The sequence below is a fragment of the Diabrotica virgifera genome, chromosome 4 (assembly GCF_917563875.1).
Source record: "Diabrotica virgifera virgifera chromosome 4, PGI_DIABVI_V3a".
Lineage (NCBI taxonomy): Eukaryota > Metazoa > Arthropoda > Insecta > Coleoptera > Chrysomelidae > Diabrotica > Diabrotica virgifera.
This window is the reverse complement of record NC_065446.1, coordinates 18,630,341-18,652,023: the sequence shown is the minus strand read 5'-3', so window position 1 is coordinate 18,652,023 and position 21,683 is coordinate 18,630,341. Positions and strand designations below refer to the sequence as shown.

The 21,683-nt window shown below is 34.4% G+C and overlaps 1 protein-coding gene across 18 annotated transcripts in view; it reads left to right on the top strand.

The window, feature by feature from the left end:
- LOC126883476 (phosphatidylinositol 4-phosphate 5-kinase type-1 alpha) overlaps positions 1-21,683 on the top strand; it is a 240,122-nt gene that overhangs the window by 206,748 nt on the left and 11,691 nt on the right. For 10 of the 18 annotated variants that reach the window (XM_050649046.1, XM_050649056.1, XM_050649052.1 and 7 more), the window contains 2 exons: positions 3,050-3,346; positions 19,314-19,521. In XM_050649046.1, coding sequence (XP_050505003.1) covers positions 3,050-3,346; positions 19,314-19,521 — 505 coding nt within the window. The remainder of the gene's footprint in view (positions 1-3,049; positions 3,347-19,313; positions 19,522-21,683) is intronic. The other 8 variants (XM_050649060.1, XM_050649058.1, XM_050649061.1 and 5 more) reach the window with 2 other exon arrangements.

The following is a 21,683-nucleotide window of genomic DNA, read 5'->3' as shown; positions in this document are numbered from 1 at the left end:
ACTTACAACGGGGAAAGATATTGGTCTTGTGGAGAAAGTAATGTTTTCAGAGGGACATAGCTGTAGAGCTATGCGTAACACAGGACGTTCTGTCCAAAACCTATGCTAGGTAACAGGAACTAGGAAAGCTTAAAAATAAAGCAAGGGAAAGTCGCCAAAAAGTAATAACGGCTCGCCACGATCGTTTAATTGTCCAATCAGCTGGAAAACACCCAACTATTTCTCACCTGCAGCTCCAAAGCCAGCTTTTGGAAGCTACACGTGTAACTGTTTCACTTGAAACGATAAGAAGAAGAGTTCGTGCCAAGAAGTATACAGCAGGAGACAGTTATGAGTTCCCGAGTTACCAGGCAGCACAAGATTGATCGCCTAAATTGATGTCTTCACCACCAAAACTGGAACATTGGGAATTGACAAAATGCGCTATTTTCAGAAAAAGTCAGGATTGGTGTAAAATCAGATGACCCACGAAATTGTGTCCTTAGAGGTCGAAGAAGACAAGCAAGAACGAAAACTGTCAGATCTGTTCACAAATATACAAGGGGAAGTATAATGTTCTGGAGAGGAATTGGGATCCGTAAAAAACTCCTTTAATTTTCATCCAATCAACTTTAACTGCTCACAGGTATGTTGATAACCTGTAGTTAGGCTCTGGAGAGATGCAACAGGAGAAAATTTAATTTTCATGCATGATAATGGACATCCACATACCATTAGAGTGACTAGAGACATCATTGAAGCAGAAGGTATCCCCTGTTTGGAGTGGACTGCTTGTTCACCCGAGCTTAACCCTATAGAGTATTTGTGGTATATGCTTAAAAGAAATATTAGAGCTCGCCGGGATAATCCACAAAACACCACACGGCTAGTATAAGCTGCTCTTGAAGAATGGAGCAACCTACCACAACAAAATGTTGAAATTTGATTAGGAGCATACCCACGTAAACTAAAGCTTGCATAGGACTAGAGGTGATAACACTGATTACCAAAAAAAAAAAATAAAAACAATTTAAACATTATTAGTTTTACATTGACATTTTTTATTCTATTGACTTTAAAACTACTAGTTTCAATTTGTTTATTAAATACTTTATTTGTTTTATTTAATTGTTACGTATTTGTTATTAAATTGTGTTTATCTTAATGATAAATTATATCAGGAAACGAAAGAAACAATTAATACACTTTCCGTGCTTCACATTTTACAATACAAATTTCATTCACCCATCGATTAATTTTCTTTTTGGAAATTTATTTTTCTCTTCCTCGCACAACAAACTAACAGTAATTTTTGGATCATTCTATGAAATATGCAAATCCACTGTCGCTGATGTGATTTTGCCGGTGAATGCGCGTTACGGTTTTAATTCCGGACCGTTCCGCTGCCGGCCGGTTTGTTCAAGTGCGCGCTCACCTTTAATGCTATCAAGGTAATGGCCTTCAGATCAATTTGAAAAAAAAAAGATATAGTTGCAAATAGTTTAAAAAAAGTTTCAAACGTCCAAGTGGCTATTGAAAATATTTCAATTAAGAGAGTGGATAACACTAAAACAACATTTGTTTTAGTTTGTTAACAACATTAGATATGCCGACGACGCAGTAGTTTTTGCAAATAGTCTAGTCTAGATGGTTTGCAAAGAATAATGTCGTGCATATCAGATATAATTAGGCTAAGGCCACACGGGCGATAATTTACGACGCCGTAAGAGCAGTAAACCTGACGAGGCATTGGTTGACTAACTCCTATTCCATCTACAATTGGTGGAGGAGTTAGTCAACCAATGGGTTTACTGCTATTACGGCGCCGTAAATTTTTTGCCAGCTTTTGGGTCACCAACAACCAATTGACAGGGTGGACAGCCACACATATCTTGGTATCAACATAAACAGCCAATGGGACCACTTAAGTGAAATAAAACAATGTTGAAGTCTCTTTTCAGAAGTTACGATTTACCACTTAAAACCAAAAACATATTATCAGATGCTATGTATTTTCTACTCTTTTATAGGGAGTAGAGGCCTGGACACTTTGTGAAGCTTTTACGAAAACTCAAAGCTTTCGAGATGTTGTGCTACAGACGCATTTTAGGAATTCCGTGGGTGGATCGTGTTACTAATGTTGAGGTCCTACGTAGAATGGGAAGGGAATGCGAGATTATTAACTCCATCAAAGACCGCAAACTAGAATATCTTGGCCATGTTATGAGGAATGAACAGAGATATGGCTTTTCAACTCATTATTCAGGGCAGGGTATTAGGAAACAGCGGACCAAGGAGAAAACGAATATCTTGGCTTCAAAACCTGAGAAAGTGGTTCAATACATCGATAACCGGACTGTTCCGAATATCAGCAAGCAAAGTTAGGATAGCCATGCTCATCGTTAACATCCGGAACGAATAGGCACCGTAAGAGGAAAAGAAAGGTTTATAGCATGGATACTGTATAGTACCTACACTCCTCAACATATATGTATCTGAATGAGACGCTCTCAATGTGGAGAAGCTCAGCCCGCGATACTCAAACACGGTTTGATTCCGTTTACGTAAAATCTTGTTAGTTTAGAGACATTAAGTATAATGTTAACCCTACCGGTACACAATATTTTAGATAAAGTTTGTTTAGCAGAAAATGGTGACTTCAATTAGTGCGGTCGTAAATATTAGATATTAAATTTATCTGACGTGGCCCATTGTTAAGACCGGTCCGGAGCGATAAGCAAACGAGGTAGACAGAGTTGGTCTTTTGACAATTAACAGTGACTAGACGGTACTCCTATAATAAAGCAGAGGATTTTTACCAGGAAACATATTTAAATTTTACCTGAAACCGGGCCCTTTATAGTATTATCGGTTAACCCAGGATGTTTATAGTCGGTACTAATTGAAGTCAACCATTTACTGCTAAACAAACTTTAATGTTAATTTCAGTAGATCACAAAATTAGTTTTTATCAAAGTTACTACTAGATAATTAAACAACCGTTTTTCCTGTTTTTCACGCTGCTGCTATAATTGGACAATATTTCTAAAAATTATCCTTTCCTCAACAGCCTCCCAATCCGAAGTAACGTCGACAAAAACCCCACTACCACCCGCATACCCTTCATCCGGCACCCCCATGTCCCCAGCCTCATCAATAACTTCTCCACCGTCGGCCTACCCCGCCGTCTTGGTGGGAAGATCGAGCAGCGAAAGTAAAGGCAAAGTGCCTCCCCCGGTACCGCCTCGGGGAACACCAAAAGTGAAGCGTGGAGGAGGCGAGCACCAGGACAAAGGTGCGGTAGATCTAGTAGACGACGCTTCTGGCTGGCATGTGCCCGAACCTCGTGATCTCAAGATTGAGTATAGTTAGTTTATTTGCTAAATTAAACCTAATGTAGATGTAGTGTAGGCGCACATAGAGACCCCAACTGATAACTGACGTAATTTCCAATTTAAAGCATGATTACCAGGTAACATTATCCTGTCTGAATTCCCATTTAGCTTAAATGCCCCGACCGTTAAGGCCGTTAGCATAGTCTGCGCTGTGAGCTCCGCTTGTATTGTCAACTGGCGGATTACTAGTGCAACTTCGGTTGGAAAGGACATCGCACACATCTTATGGAAAATATAATGTCACTCAAATTCAATAAAATTTATACGAATAGATTCGTTTTAAATTAACGGTCAAATCTTATCATTGCGCCAACTCCATATTTTCAATAATAAGAGCAGAAATTGATATAAATAAATCTGAAATCAAATGGATACGTACATAAGTTAGAGAGAGAAAAAATATTTTATAATACCCAAATTGTCGGTACTCCATAAATCAGCGGATTAGTTTCACTAATCCGCTTAGGCCCAGCGGGGTTTAAGGCTCTTTTGAATAGCACCCAGAGCAATAGTAATTGTAACTGACAGTTTTACTGACTCCAAAAATGTGATTTCGATAAACTTTAATTGCAATTTGCGCCGTAATTAATCATAATTAAGAGTTGGCGCAATGATAAGATTTGACCGTTAATTTAAAACGAATCTATTCGTATAAATTTTATTGAATTTGAGTGACATTATATTTTCCATAAGATGTGTGCGATGTCCTTTAATCGTGTAATATTTACAACGCAAAGAAGTAATTAGTAGATTGTAATCGATGGTTAATATCAGTAAGTACAAAATTTATGATTCATTATGATTATTTTTTTTAAGATTTTGGTTATCATTTTGACTGCGAATATTAGTTTCCTTCTTTCCTACTTCTGCTACTTTCACAATTACCTATTGTGTAGATGGCGTTTAGATTAAAAGATTAATTATATTATAAAATGTTAAAAACCAAATTTCAGTATTTAAAACGTAAATATATTTAAGGTAAAAATATATGCCACAGTTTTGGCCAACTAATATTTTTTTTCTATTAATGTTTTTAATTTCAATGTTTCAAATTAATGGGTGCGTTCGGACGACCATAGCGGCTGGCTGTCAGCAGAAATCGGCTGAGTGGTTGTATCCAGCCGTGATAGGGAAAGCTTAGTAAATCTCTCAGCGGCTGGCTTCCAGCGGTGACGTCTGACAGCTACTGCTGGCTCAGCTGTCCAGCCGCTGTGGTCGTCCGAACGCACCCATTCACTTTGACATTTATGTCCAATTTCCAACCGAAGTTCACTCATTTGTCACTACTGACGCTCACGAACTTTTAAATATCCCCTCTACCTACGAGCTCACAGCGGATAGTTGATTTCGCAATCAGATTGTAGTGTAATAATCTGTGGAGTGTGTTCGTATTGTGTTTGTTTATTGCTTGTTGCATATGTACAGCTGGTTCCTAAAAAAACTGATACGACTCTTAGTAAGATTTGATCATTTTGAGCAGTGTATTAAATACCGACCAATCAAATTTTGATTGGTCTGACATTATATTATATTTATTATGACAGACAAATAATAAAATAAACAAACAAACAAGAAACAGCTGGTTACATATGTTAATTCATAAATTGAAATAATTATTAAGGTCTAAATTTTGATATTATTTTGAATTCCTGCATTTTATAAAGAGTATAATAAATGATAGTTTTTACATAAAATGGGGTTGTTGTTATTATTTTTAATATTATGAAGGAATAAAACAAACGACTTAACTCAACAATATATTAAAGTAAGAATTGTTTTAAAACTGTTGTTCTGCTTACGTTAAAATGGTTCGCTATGGCAGATAGTGACCAAACATCTTCCAATTTCGTTACAATTCTTGCTTTTAGTTCTTTGCTAGCATGTGGAGCCATTTTTTGAGGCTGAATAGAATAAGTTATCTGACAAATTTTAAGATTTGGCAGCAGTATGTAAATAACAAATTTTATCCTTAAAAATACACTGCTCAATTTTCTACAAAATACGCTTTAAGAGTCGTATCAGTTTTTTTAGGAACCAGCTGTACCTATTGTGTATGATCGAAGACGTGTGTCTCACATTTAATCATCCGCTATTGTTAGTATATTCTTTTAGCTCATTTCTTTTTTAAGTATTGGTAACGAAAGCCTGCTGCATTCTGCTGGTTGGTTTGCTGCACATTTTTTCTTCATTTAGTAGGAGGAAGGCTGCTTCTTTGATTTTTCTCTTTTTCAAGCCAGTTTTCTTCATGCTTATTAATGCATCTTTCCATTTCTCTCTGTGTCCATTGTCCCAGGCACGTTCTCCCACACAGAAGCCCAACAACACACTAGAGAGCTCAAAGAACTTTATCTATAAAATACCCTATGAATGCAACAATTTATATGTGGGAGAAACTGCGAGACCACTAAGCGTCAGGATAAATGAACATGAAACATGCATCTAAACAAGGATTTCGACAAGTCACAGATATGCAAACACAATGTCTGGGACAATGGACAGAGATTACAATGCAAAGATGCGTCAGTAATCATAAAAGAAACAGACACGAAAAAGAGAAAAATCAAAGAAACATCCCTCATTTTACTAAATGAAGAAAAATGTGTAGCAAACCGATCAGCAGAATGCAAGAATATACCAACAATAACAGATGATAAAATGTGAGACGCACTTTTCATATACAGTACATATGCAACACACATACACAATACGAACACTCTGACATTCAAAACTGCATAGAGCAAGTTAGAAATAATGCAGAAACATACACAATAATCACAATTTAATCTACCATAGGGTATAAAACATCTATCTTCAGATCTTTTCAGCCAAAGAATGGCTGTTGTCTATAACAGCATGGCCGAGTATGTCAACCTCAATTGAGGCCATGTGAGCCAGAGTGGCCTAACTGATTTTAACATTACTTTCCATATTCAAAGAAAATGATCAAAAGCTATCAATGTCCTATTGTTTTAGTAATTGTATATTGACCAATAATAATTCTTGGTCAACCTAAAACTACTAAAACAATCGGATATTGTTAGCTTCTGATCATTTTCTTTGATTATGTAAAGTAATGTTAAAATCAGTTCTTATAATACCCTCCTTCATATCTTGGCGGTTATACACTCTTTCAAGACAATTTCTTGATATTATTTTTTGAAAATGAACTTCACATCTTTTTGGCAAAAATGTATGTAATTGTCATTACAATCAACTGTGGCTAATCCCATATAACAATATTTACCTTCCTATTTGTTTGATCTAAATTTCTGAACAAAGAATAAACCTTATCATATAATGGAAAATATCGAAATTTAGATAGTATAAAATACTCGCTTCCTTGAGTTTAACGTGAAAACAAAAATCAGCATTTCTCTTAGTTAAGATACCATCTTTAACCGATTACTCATAACACTGCCCCTTTTTCTGCCATTTTTTCTTCTTTAAACTGCATTCAAAGTTGTTTCCAGATACTGTTGCACTTGGTATCATGCTTTAAAGAATATCAGTGTGTTCCTTCCACAAGCACTAATTTTTAAATATGCATGTTTTAAAGTATTTACACAAAATTAATATACGCGACCGGTGAACCACCAAAATGCTTTAGTTTTAGATAAAGCTGTAACTCGCTGGCAACTGCACCAATATGGTACCAAAATGATAATAAAGATGGACATAACTTTTCTGAATAAAATGTTTTTAGTTTTCCCAGTAGTAGGGAAGAAGTAAATCTTGCTACCATTTTAAGTCTTCTAATAACTGATACACCTGTAATATATAATAATTCTACACGAAATGCCACAACTGTAGTATTTAAATCCAATTTCATTTACCATTTTCAGTGATTTCGGAGCAAAAATGATTCAGATTATAGCGATACGCTTTAATTACTATTTTTGCTAATTTTATTTTCTTAATTTTTAATAATTTTTCTCAAAACGCAACAACATTAGTCATTTAAAACTCACATGTAATATACAAACCATATGCCAACAAGGGCCGTTGATTTCGAGAAATCAAAATGAACCTAAACAGATTGTATAAAATTAATGTTTTTTTCAATGAAACACTAATGGATTACGATCTCGGATTGCCACACTCTTTATGTCAACAAGGTTCTCATCTTTTAAAAGGCAGATGTTAGTAATTTATTGCCTTTCTAGATAGTGTAACACCGCAAGCATCATGACAGAATGGTGTTACACTATCTAGAAAGGCAATAAATTACTAACATCTGCCTTTTAAAAGATGAGAACCTTTTTGTATTTTAAGCAGTTGACATAAAGAGTGTGGCAATCTGAGATCGTAATCCATTAGTGTTTCCTTGAAAAAAAAAACATTGATTTTATACAATCTGTTTAGGTTCATTTTGGTTTCTCGAAATCAGCGGCCCTTGTTGGCATATGGTTTGTATTTTATGTTGTTGACTAATGTTGTTTCGTTTTGAGAAAAGTTATTAAAAATTAAGAAAATAAAATTAGCAAAAATAGTAATTAAAGCCTATCGCTATACACCCCCGTTCGAGAGAATAAGATGTTATAATACATAAGAGAGATAATACATAATATATACATATGATGAAAATTGAGAATAACAGAAAATAAAACAACGCAATGTTTATATGAGGAGAAAGAAAAATCACTGAATTCTCTCGAACGGAGGTGTATAGCGATACGCTTTAATTACTATTTTTGCTAATTTTATTTTCTTAATTTTTAATAACTTTTCTCAAAAACAAAACAACAATAGTCATTTAAAACTCACATGTAATATACAAACCATATGCCAACAAGGGCCGTTGATTTCGAGAAACCAAAATGGACCAAAACCAAAACAGATTGTATAAAATTAATGTTTTTTTCAAGGAAATACTAATGGATTACGATCTCAGATTGCCACACTCTTTATGTCAACTGCTTAAAATACAAAAAGGTTCTCATCTTTTAAAAGGCAGATGTTAGTAATTTATTGCCTTTCTAGATAGTGTAACAAGATAATTCTTAACAAACTAAAAATTTCGAGTGAAGTCTATAATGATACTGAACTAATCTCAAACACGAAGAGAGAAATCAGAGATATGGCACAGGTGGAAATAATATTCATGAGAGACTATCGTTAAAAGATTTTAAAAATTCTCATTAGAAGATTTTAAAAAGATATTGTCGAATAACAAGAGTAAATGTCGTTTATCTCAATTTCTTTGTAAATATTTAAAAGAAAAATGATTTTCAGAATAGAAAAGGATATATGTTGCTGGAGGATTACCTCTTTTTGAAGTAACGTTCAAATATTTATTAGACCAATGCAACCACCCCAAAAAAATTATTTAGAAAAATTCTGCAGATTTTTTTACCAACACTTTAGTACCAAATTTGCTCGTTTGCCAACGAATTATGGTTCATACTCGCCTTTTGGTGGTTCACCGGTCCCTTATAATACCGATATTTTGTTATTGGCATTAATTCACTACACTGATACCCACAATAATTAACAACCAAGTCTCATTCTTTCTTATAAAAGTAAACCTAAAATGGAAAGATGAAGTTTGAAAAGTATACAAAAATGTGAAATATTACCTAATCAATACTTGCTCTCTTGCTCTAAACTTGCTCTATGAGGTCCAGTCATTGGACTGACCTCTCTAACGTCAATTTTTTTTTACTTCAAACCCCAAAGACGCCTATTTTTAGAATTTTTATAACTAACAGATTGCTGAATAAACGTTTAAAAAAAACTTCTCTTCACTTCTCGAATGGCTTCGGTAATATCATAATCAAATTCTGACATTAATTATTATATTTCATTTCAGTGCACAACGTAAACAAATCTGTTTTGAGCCATGTTCTCCAACTTGTAAGTCCTGGTTTAGGTGGCAAAGAGACACCGGAAAGTCTATTTTCATATATCTGCACACTCAACGAAGCTTTTACAAAAACTTTATTAATAAAATTTACAAAATCTTTCACCAGTGGAAACATATTTCTTATTATATGTCTTCTGCAATTATATTTACCCCGTGGGCTATCGCAGCAGAGGAAATCTTGTCTTCATATACAAATGAGTCAACGCTCACTTTACGCAAATGTAACATATCGACTCACAGGGATTCACGAAGATAATACCTACCTTCTGGCATCCTTCTGGCAGAATTGAGTTTCTAAATGTTATATTTTGTTTTGTGACTTTAGTTTTTTCAATAGATACGAATTTTTCATACCTTTCGTAACTCAATCTGAAGTGTTGATAAATTTTGAGTTGATTTTATCAATTAAATCAGGAAATAAAGTAGAAAATTCACTATCTGTTCTTCACTTTTTAACAAATTTCTAACACACATTTATTACACTTCCTTTTTGCAAGTTTTCATTGTTATGACTCTTGCTTTCCCAACAAACTAACAATAATTTTTGAAACTGTCTTCGTTAATGCATCTATAAATTATCTGACTGAGCTTTATCATAGAAACACTACTATCAATAATCTTCAATCGAAGCACGATGTGCTTACAGCGTTTCACATTAAGAACGGAAGATTGCTTAGATAGGCCAGTGTAATTCTTATGGACGATAGAAGCTCGTCGATGCCACACCGTACTGATTAGAATGAAATCGTATATCGGCAGTCGAGTAGCCACCCGTGCCTGAGAGGTTTAACAACACCGATCTTCATAAGCGCAATGTTTCATTCTTAACGCGAAACAAAGTATAGGACTAAAACCTGTCCTACGTTATTTAGGAATGAGGTAACAATAATTAAAACTATGAATAATAATTACCGTAGATAGACATTATTTGTGTTAGAAAAATTCTCTTAATATATACCTAAACGAATCTAGCGCAGACTGCTAAATATTCTAGTGCTCAGGACAGCTTCAAGTCGTACTATTGGAATATTTTGTAGAAAGCTTACATTAGTTAGTACATAGTAAATGTAAATATTATAAGGCAATTCTTTAAACACAGAGGTCTGCAGCACTTCTTATATTCATAACCACTTATATTGTTTTCTAATTATATTACCTACCATGATTGAAGTCATCATGAAATTTCAGCCGCCTGCGCATATGCCGATTTTCGCCTCCAAAACAGAAACAAAACAAAAAAGATTACCAACACAAGAAAAATAGGTTGAAAAAATAAAATGGTTGACAAAAGCATTGAGATTGGACAAATTCACCATGGGATGAAATACAATGGAGTGGTCAAAAGAGCATTGGGATTGGATAAATTCACTATGGGATGAAATATAATGGAGTGATGAGTTCAGATTTGAGTGTATGGTGGAGTCGAGGTATTTGCAGGAAAAGTAAAGCTTTTCAGCCCGACTGCGACTGTCTTAAGAGAAAAGTCAAATTTTCTACATCATATTTTGGGACAGCACGTCATCTAAAGATGTGGAAAAGATTCATTTTATCGACGCCATTTTAAATACCGGCAAATATTTTAAGCTTTTAAGCCTGGGTTCCTTCGAAAGCGGCACCGACAAACTGCGACCGCAACACTGCGATGAATTACGTCAGATTACGGTGAAAAATTCAAGGTTCTTCATTGCGGCAACGGAATGTGCAAACTCAGCAAGCGGTGGCTTCCAACGCATCCTTGGAAACCACCGCTATTATTTTGCGTGGTACAGTTTTTTATGACGTCATTCATCGCAGTGTTACGCTCGCAGTTTGTCGAGGAAGCCGAGGCTTTAGAGTAAGTCTCTATTTTACGGATTACGGAACAAAGTCACTTCAAGCAAGTCAAAATCGGTGGAACATTTTGTCTTTCAACAGGACGGCGCAGGTTACCACGCTTCCAAAAAGAGTCTAATCTGGGAAGACCATGGTACACAACTTCTGAAAGGGGTTTCTAACAGTTCCGACTTGCCTCCTATAGAGACCTTGTTACACGAAAAAAAAACTTGAAGAAACATCCTGGTAGGTCCATCAAAGAATTGAAGCAAAACTTGCAAGAAATATGGGATTCACTTACACCAAAATTTTGCCAAAACTTTGTAAAAACTAAGTATGCCTCAACGAATTTTGGATGTAATTAAAGTAAAAGAGATGTCTTTCATTGATTCAAAAAATATTTTGTATACTAATGGAAATCCAAAAATTCGATGAATTAAAATTTATAAAGTTTGGATTTTTGTTTCTCTTTCTATAAAATTATTTTTTTCAATCTACGTTTGGCCAGCTGATATGGGAAGGGACTTGTATTCATACACTTTAATGCAAATGAAAGGAATAAATTCGTTATTTCGTAAACCGGCGACTTTAAGGAAAAATCCCGAAACAGGTCGACTTTTATTTTTAAATCATGATATTTTGGTGTATATATCATAATAGTGACGTGATGACATAATCGATGATTTTTTAAATGGGAATAGGGCTGTGTGATATCTCATTTGAAAGGTTATTCAATTCTCTATTCAGCAATATAAACAGTAACATAATTATTTATATAGGGTGTGCAAAAAAAGTTTTTGATTTAAATTAATTGACAAAAAAGAAGAATCTATGTAATTTATTTAATTCAAAATACATGTTACGGTCGACAGAAATCAGAAAAAAAGTTTATTTCTCAAATAAACATTGCTTTTCGCTTAAATTCAATGGTAAAGCCAGCTGTCGCCGGCCACCTACCTCTGGGAAGATTGAACATTTAATGTAAGCGAAGAGCAATGTTTATTTGTGAAATAAACATTTTTTCTAATTTCTGGAAAGAGTTAAATGTATTTTGAATTAAATCAGTTACATTACATTCTTCTTTTTTGTCAACTAATTTAATTCAAAACAATTTTTTTGAACACTCTGTATAAATAATTGTGTAAATGTTTATGTTGCTGAATACAAAATGGAATAACTTTTTAAATGAGCTAGCATACGACCCCAATTCTCATAATATATATAATGCGAAAATATCATAATTTAAAAATAGAAATCGACCTGTTTCGGGATTTTCCCTTAAAGTCACCGGTTTACAAAATAACGAATTTATTCCTTTCATTTGCACCACACTGTATAAATCTAAATAGATTGTTATAGTCTACAAAATCAAAAATTTTATTATCAAATGTTAGTGCTTGAACATTAGGATTGAAATAATTAGGTATGTTTTAAACATATCTCATCATGGTAGTACATTATTTGTACGATTGGTTATATTTCCTGCATATACCTACATATTTATTGGAATGTAATAAACAAGTAGTTTTAAATTTATAATTTCCATAATAATTAGGTCATTTTCGGCAGTGCATGAGTAATTATGTTTTGTATTATATGTTAACTAATGTTTCTGTGTGTTGTATGCCCTTTTAAACATATAATTTGTTTCAATGTAATGTAAATAAAAAGTATACAGAGTTTTTATATGAGGATGTATTATTATATAGTTGTTCCATATTATGTTTGCCCATGAGACACGATTCATTTTCAGACAAATTAAATCAAAACATAAAGTGAAACGTACGCCAATGTGCATAGTATATAAACTTACGTGCATAGAAATCGGCCCACTTAAAAATTTGGTCATTTTTGATGTCTCATATTTCCTAAACCTGTTGGCCGATTTAAATGATTTTTTGAACATTTTATAGCCTGATTCTTTAACAATACCACTGTAATAATATTGTTGCTAAACAGGTAAATTTCACTGTATACTAGGTGTACCAATCAAGCTGTGTTTTTTTCTCAAAGTTCACATCACCCTGTGGAATATTCTAGCATTTATAAAATAATGAAATTAAAACCCAACTATAGCCTTAGGGTTTCTTAACATTCTGTTTTTTGATTCATTCGTTTATGTTGGATAATAAAAAAGTTAGGTACTTTAACAACTAGACATGTTCTTCATCAATACACGGTGTTTCTAAATAATAAGTGCGACAAACTTTAAAGGGTAATTCTGCATGAAAAAATCATGACAGTTGCCTTTATAAAATAGTTTGGCGCCACTAGGTTCTTATTCGTCAAATTCCAAATTGAATATTTCATCGCGAAATAACCAAAAAACGGAACACTTTTCGGGGAACGCTCATTTCAACTTTTTTAAACTGTTTAAAAAAAGGTTTATTTTTGTTTTTTTTAAACTTCTAACCTTAAATTTAAGTGAGTTATGCTCAAAATATTGTTGGTACCTTTTATTTTTTGGTAAAAAGAATCGCGAAAAGCACCCCCTAATTAGCATATCAAATAAAATTAATCGTTACCGCTTCACAAGTTACTTTGCTTATTCTTTATACGATCTGTAAGTCTCAGCGGTTCAAAGTGCTTATTTTTAAAAAGGCTGTAGTTAAAATGGCTTGAACGAGTCACTAATCCCGAGTGTATGCAAACTTTGAACAGCCATATCATAACCGTTTTTGTCTAACGGGAAAACAAAATTCGAAAATATTCAGAAAAACAAAACCTACATTTTATTACTTCTTGAGATTTTTGGTATTACTAATAATTTTTAAGTTATTTTGCAAAAGAGCATTTTTTTCAAAATAAAAAATTTAAAATTTTTATTTTAAGTTATTTTTTTTTTCAAAAATAAGCACGTTGAATCGATGAACCTTACAGATCATATAGACACAACATAAATAAAGCAACATATGAAGCGGTAACGATTAATTCTATTTAAGTTGTTAATTAGGGGGTGATTTTCCCGATTTTTTTATGCCAAATCAAAACGGAAAGGTATTTTGAGCGTAACTTGCTCACATTTGATGCTAGAATATTTTTTTTATAAAAATGGACATAAAGCTTTTTACATTCTTTAAAACAGTTGTAATGAGCTTTTTCCAAAAAGTGCTTAATTTTTTGGTTATTTCACGTTGAAATATATTTATTTGAAGTTTGGCGAATATGAACCTATTTTTCTTTAGCTATAACTCTGCTTCTACTAGGTCTAGAGACTTCATGTATACACCGTTTTTTTTCTTCACTTTTTTACAGACTATACTTTTGCTAACAATGGTTTTTTCGTTAAAGTACTTACTTTTTGAATTATTTGCGAAAAATTGTCTAAATACGTGTTTATTTTGTTGAAAAATGAACATATTCACTCGCAAATAACTCGAAAAGTATTGACTTAGTGAAAAAACTGTATAGAATAAAAGTTGCTTATAATTAGGCATTTTATCGAATTTCGGACTTATTTTTAACGTATGTTTTTCACCCCCCGAGAAGGGGTGAAAGTCACCCCAGGGCAAAAGCACACATCGGCACAATATCACTTTTTTTTTTGACATGTTGGCTGTGCGTATGCCAAATTTTATGTCAATACAAACGGTTCTTTAAAATTTACAGCAAGAACCGTCAACTAATGTACTATTGGTGTAAATAAATAATTATTGATTAGCGGAAGGTTTGTTATTTTTATATCTGTTTACTATTAATAATATTGGCTATGAGCAGGTGCGTTGGTTGTGTAGTAATTTCCAGTCACTTCTGACAACTGAATTTCCCAAAAAAGAAATTACTAACGTCACTGTCAAAGTGAATCTCGATAGAGCGAATTCAGTATACCTATCATTTTTGTACATAACCCCTCTTTTGAATAAAATGTCACTTGGCACCTTTTTGAAAATCAGCGACGATAGAGAGATTTCTCGACAATAAAGAACAGAGTAAACTTATACTTTCATTCGAAGACCGAAATTTTTACATGACTTTTAATGGGCTAAACTGGATATTTATATTAAATTTGTTTAATAAAAAATATATCACGGATTTTTAACCTATTTCTAACATTAATATACTTTACAGTTTTCTCTGCATGTGCTGTTTTGTTATTTATTTTCTTTTCTTTTATTTACTAGGTTCAAGCACGGCACGACAGAGAGGAAGGCACTGTACGATTTCGTAATTTTATTTTGTATGTTTTCTTCATTTTCGCTTGATGTGTGAAGTTGTGCCGTTGCTTTTTGATTCCGAAGGATTCGACTAAAACCTAACATCTTGTTTGATGGTGTCGTTCTTAAGTGTAGTACATTTGTCTTCTTCGATGCCAAAATGATTGCAATTTCGTTGGTTTTTGTTGAAGCCCTATGTTTATAATCTAACAATTGCGAAGAATTGGTTCCTGGTTTTATTAACTTAAGGTTTTATACAACAGATTGTGTATAGATTTGAAGTATGTAGTGAACACCGTGTATGAAAATTCAGGTTGATCCACACTTCTACATTGTCTACTATTAATCAGTGTTTTATTACATATATTATATTAACATATTTTTTATTAATATATATTATTAATATATATTTTACATTTTTTTATTAACCTGACTCTAAATTTGACGTTTAAAGTCTAACGTTACACTAAATATACATATAGTCGTACATAGAGCGTGGCACTTGCAGAAAAAATTAGAAAAACGCTGGACGGAAGGGTCGCCCGAGAACTTTATCGTACCGATCTATTATCGTTATGGTACTAGATACTGGCATTCTATAAAAATAACAAAGTTACTCGTTATTTTGATATTTTAGAATTTCAAATTAGTTCATTTTTCTGAGAAATTAATAATTTACATTATTTACATTTCATTCTATTTCGATTATGCCAGTCAAGATATTATCTCCGAATTCTATCCTACTGCATGGATTTTAAGGAAAGTTTGGGAGTAGCCCAATCTCCTAATTCAAAGTCACTCCTATATACTATGGCGCTTTTATCATGGGGGCGGTTCCCACCACTTCTCAGGGGTGAAATATTTTTATTTTCGAATTACATGGAGAAAAAGGAAGATTTTTAAGAAAATTTAAAAATCAATTCTATAATTTGATGACATTTTCTACAAAAACCATTCATTTTAAACTCGTTCAACTTTTTGAAAGTAGAAGTAACACTATATTAAAAGGTATTGCAAAAGAAAAACAATACATTTAAATTATGTTGGATGGGGAGTTAAATGTATATACTTTTCATTTTTCCTTAAAGTACATTAGTCATATATTTTTTTACACCATATCTCGCTTAATTTGTATGTAACCGACATTTAACGGTGCTCGTTTTAAAGGCCTTTTCAAACACTACAAAAGGTGTTGGTAGCATTATACACCTAAAACCTACCGTTCCTCTGTTATTTTAAGTTGAATACACCAATTTGAGCATGCACCAAAAAACAAACTATTTTCACCTACCATATCTCTTTTTGTATTATAAATAGAACATTTACGAAGGAACGAATCTCTTTATTATTTATAATCTAAATAATGTTTTATATAGTGTTTTTAGTTCGATGCATAGTTTTTAAGGTATTCACAAAAAATCCGTCCGAAAAGGTGTCATTTTTCAATGAAAATGGCCAATTTTCAACTACGCATAACTCAAAAAGTATTGGGTTCTCAAAAAAAGTATAGACCAGTTTTTGCTTAGACATAGGTTCTTTAGCCACTTCCGTGCTTATTTTGACCAACAAATTTTCCACCCCCTTAAAGAAGTGGGAACCGCCCCAAGATAAAAGCGCCATAGTATATAGGGTAGATTTTGTTTCTTGAGCTATTCCCTACTTACTGTGAAAATATCAAGTACATCAATGTAGTAGGATGGAATTCGGAGCCAAATACCCTCATTGACTGCCCTACAATAATGCTCTGCTATGATCGCGTGAGAGAGGACACACAAGGAGTTTTTGAGGTACAGCAACGAATTTTATGTCATTGGAAAGGTAATTTTGCATTCTTTCAAAATATGTAAAAATATACAGGGCGCATCTAAAAAAATTAAGATTTTTTATTCATTTCCGGTTCAACCGGAAGCCATATTTTTGGTAAAATTTATTGTGATAATAGATAATAAAGTACCATATATGTCTGCAAAATTTAAAATTTAAGTTTCTATTATGAAGGAAGTCACGGGCACTCAAACATTTTTTTATAAAAAATTCATAACTCGCCTCCTATAGGGAGTTAAGAAATCTGACGAATGTCATTCAATTTACCGATAGGATATCAAAAAATAAAAAAATTCCTTGGAGCCATTTTTGAGAAAATCTAGTTCAAATTTATGTCAAATTTTGACCCCTTAAATATAGGCAACCCGTAACTTTTTCTGAAAAACGATAACATCTTCTTATAGCCCCATCTTTAGGCTATATAACGACGTTTTCAAATTAAACTTATCTTAAACAAGTTTTTAGATAGGTAGCGAAATGTGTCGGGTGGGCGGTCAGCCATGTTGGCCGCCATTTTGAATTTGGAAATGTCAAATTCCGTATTTTATTTACCTATCGATGAGCTTACTTTGAGTTGAATTTCATTCATTTCGGTAAAAATTTGCAAAAATGGGCCCTAAATAACCCCCCTATTTCGGCCCCCCTTTGAGAGGTTTTTTTAAAAGCTTAGTTTCTCGACAAATTTCTCTTAAACTTACTCATACCGAATTTCATCAAAATCGGTCCGGTAGTTTTTGCTGGGCGGTGGCGACATACGTACGTACGTACTTACATACTTCCGACATGTTTTTTTTATTTGCTTTTTAGACTCAGCGGGACTCAAAACGTCGAAATAAACTGAAATCTGAAAAAAATTTTTTTGCACGATCCTATAACTTTATCTATTATGCTATACTACGTATATAGTACGATAAAGTAAAAATTAGAGCGTGGCACTTGCAGAGATGCCTACAGTGCTGGATGGGATTCATAGCCGGACTTAATGAAGGTCTGTCCATTTTTGTTATATTTTTGTTGTCCAGGTAATGTTTCGTAATCCGCGCTGTGTGCCATCGAGCGTTATCATGCTTTAGCATGTAGCCGGCATAGGGAACAAAATTGTCTTGTAGAACATCCGTAATGTAACGATCCGTTGTCAAACACCCTCCGCGACCACCACCGGGCACTAATATACGCTCTGTTTTTCCTTCTAAGATAAAGTACCTCAAAATATACACGAATCACCTCCTTATCTCACTGTTTCGACACTGTAGCACTAGACAAATAGTTCTCCGGGCCTCCTATAGACGTGCCGTCTTCTGTCATTGTTTTACAAGCACATTCCACTCTCATCAAAGAATAAAACTCTCCATCATTGGCCAAGATCCCAATTGAAGTGTTCTCGGCAAAGTAAAGTCGAGCTTATTTCTGACGTGCGTTCAAATTGGACCATGTGTTAGCTCGTCTGGAAGTCAAAGTGGCAACCTTAAGCCTTCTCCTAATTGTCAACTGAGTGACGGTGACACCTGGAACGTTCCTCAAGGATTATTGAGGCTCAACTCCTGTCACGTGCCGATTCCAAAAAGCACAAAGCACTTTCAGGACAATAAATCGATCATCCCTCTCTCTCACTACGCGTCGCCGACCCGAATATGGTCGTCGAATGTAGCCATCGGTCTTCTGGTATCGATGATAAGACCTTGAGACTGCAGACTGCGTCGCAAGAAGGCGACGCGGCGGGTGATAGTACTCTGAGTATATCCCTCTACTAATTATGCAATTAGGTACCTACCTGAACTGCCTTTACTGGTGAAGTATCCATTTTGTAAAATACTTACTGCACTTTGAAGTGTACACACAGGTCAACGTTTGAAAAGTGACTGCGACGACCACCGGCAAATTAAGACTCTAAATTGCGTCGAACATGCCCGTTACTATGTTTACTACATTCCCTATGCCATACAGAAGAAGACATTTCATAACACGTTGCTAATTTGCATAAAACAATTATTTTTTGGAAGCTCTATAATAGTCAATATTTTTTTGCATTAGTTGTTTTAATTCAAAAAACACAACATGAAATTACTAAGCATAAACCACAATTCATCGAGTGAGTCGATTTTTTTGCTCTCAAGTGTATTATAGATATTTCAGTAATTAACAACAAACAATATTTTGTACGATTTAGCAGTGTGAATCACCTGAAAATATAAACAACGAATTCATTTGACATTCGATGCTTGGTTTTCTTACTTCAAAATCCATTTTGGATATAGCTATAAATCTGACTTTTGTTTATTTTTAAAGGTATTGCTCCGAGCTGTTGCAGTACACCTCCACCGACGTACGAAGGCTTAGACGATGATCCATCTCACGTGCGGTTGGCAATGGGAGCAGCATCATCATTGCCGACGCACGTGCACTCAGGCTCAGGCTCTCATTCCTCTCAATCAACACAATCCTACGTTTCCTTACATCATATCGCTGTTAGAAATTATAAGGACGACTCAGTGAGGTAAGTAATGCAGTTAGAATAACATTTCTTTAATTATTTATCTAAGTTAATCGATCTAATTAGCCTTCTTCGGTTCATCTTTGGACATAGGCCTCCCCAATCCTTTTCCATTCTTCTCTGTATGTCGCTACATTTATCCACCTAGAGCCCACGTGTTTTTTGATATCATCTGCCCATCTCATTTGGGACGTTCCTCTTCTTCTTCACGTTCCATCTCCGCGACGGAGGTTGGCAATCATCATGGCTATTCTGATCTTAGATGCTGCTGCTCTGAATAGTTCGGTTGATGTGCATCCGTACCATTTCCTCAAGTTACGCAACCATGAGATTCTTCTCCTTCCTACACTTCTCTTGCCATGGATTTTCCCCTGTATAATCAATTGAAGTATGTTGTATCCAGTGGCGTAGCGTGAGTGTCGGCTGCACGGGGCGGAAGACAGTTTTGCCGCCCTCTTATTGTCCGTCAAAGTCTTTTATTACACCGTCAATGTCTATCGCATCATACACCTCTTGCTCAATAGACAAAATAGCCAAATTAGTTAGTTCTAGAATACCTACTCATTGTTGATCTTAAATAATTTTTAATCAATTTCAATTTTGAAAAACTTTTTTCACAGCTGGCATTGCTTATAGCAACTGTGAAAAATATTCGGAACATTATTAAAATATTTTGCTGAGTATCTTCCAGCTTGGATTTAACAATAAATTTAAATAATTTAAGTGAGTCTGCATTAGTCAATTTATTTTCGTTACCATTAGCAGCAACGAAAGTCCGCAGTCGAAGTCTTTCCAGTTTGTTGTCTGGATCTAATACTAATACTAGAGCCGGCGTTACATAAGCAGACTTATCCGTTATATTCTGTATCTCTCATTACACATAACATGCCACAGGCACTGCAGCTTTCGTGTCTTGAGGGTTTCCAATATTTCCAGTCTTTTGTTGACTCTTCTCATGACTTCGTTGTTTGTTATATGCTCGGTCCATGATATCTTCAGGATTCTTCTATACACCCACAGTTCAAATGCTTCCAACTTTTTAGTAGTCGACGCATTAAGTGTACATGCTTCTATCCCGTAAAGCAGGGTCGAAAAAACCTTGCCGGCCTAACTCTCAAGTCTAATTTCAGTTCTCTTGCACAAAGTACCTTTCTCATTTTATTGAAGTTTGTTCTTGCTTTCTCTATTCGAACTTTGATTTCTTTGGAGTAATCGTTTGTGTGATTAATTATTGTGCCAAGATAGTTGTAGTTTTCAACTTGTTCTAAAGTTTTATCTTTAATTGTCAGGCTTTCATCATTATTTTTGGTTTTTGATATCCTCATAAATTTAGTTTTCTTGATGTTTATTGATAATCCATATTCTTCTCCATACTCAACTATCTTGTTCATTAGCTTTTGGAGGTCTGTAAAGTTGTCTGCTATTATAATAGTATCGTCCGCATATCTAATGTTGTTAATTGGCGTTCCATTTACCTTTATTCCTGCTGTTTCTCCCTCAAGAGCTCTGTTCATAATTTCTTCAGAGTATGCATTGAATATTAGTGGTGACAATACACACCCCTGTCGCACTCCTCTTTTAATTTCGAACTCTTCTGATGTGTGTTCATTAATGCGTATGTGTACTTGCTGTTTATAATATAAATTTTTTATAATTCGAAGGTCATTGTATTGTAATTATTTTGCTTTGAGGACGTCAATTAGCTGTTTGTGGCGGACTTTATCGAAAGCCTTGTTGTAATCTATGAAACAGACGTACATGTCCTGGTTCACATCCAAACGTTCCTCTGCTTCCTTTATCGGTCTATCCCCACGGTCTCCAATTTATAAAATTTTTCTTCCATCGGTGTTCTTTTTCTACTTTCTCTAGGGCAATGTTGAATAGAAGTCACGATAGACTATCTCCCTGTTGAAGTCCTGTTTATGTCTGTGGAAAATTCTTGATATTCAGTTCTGCACTCTAACCTTACACTCAACTGTTGAGTGGAGTTGATATTCATCATCCAACATTTTGTATCCAACGTTGAACATCGGCCTCCATTAATTTCTTCCAGTTATGTCGGTCTTGGACTTCCTGCAACCAATTCCCAGCAACCCTTTTGACGTCGTCTGTCCATCGTGTAGGTGGTCTACCTCTGCTTCTTCTGTCTACTCGTGGTCTCCATA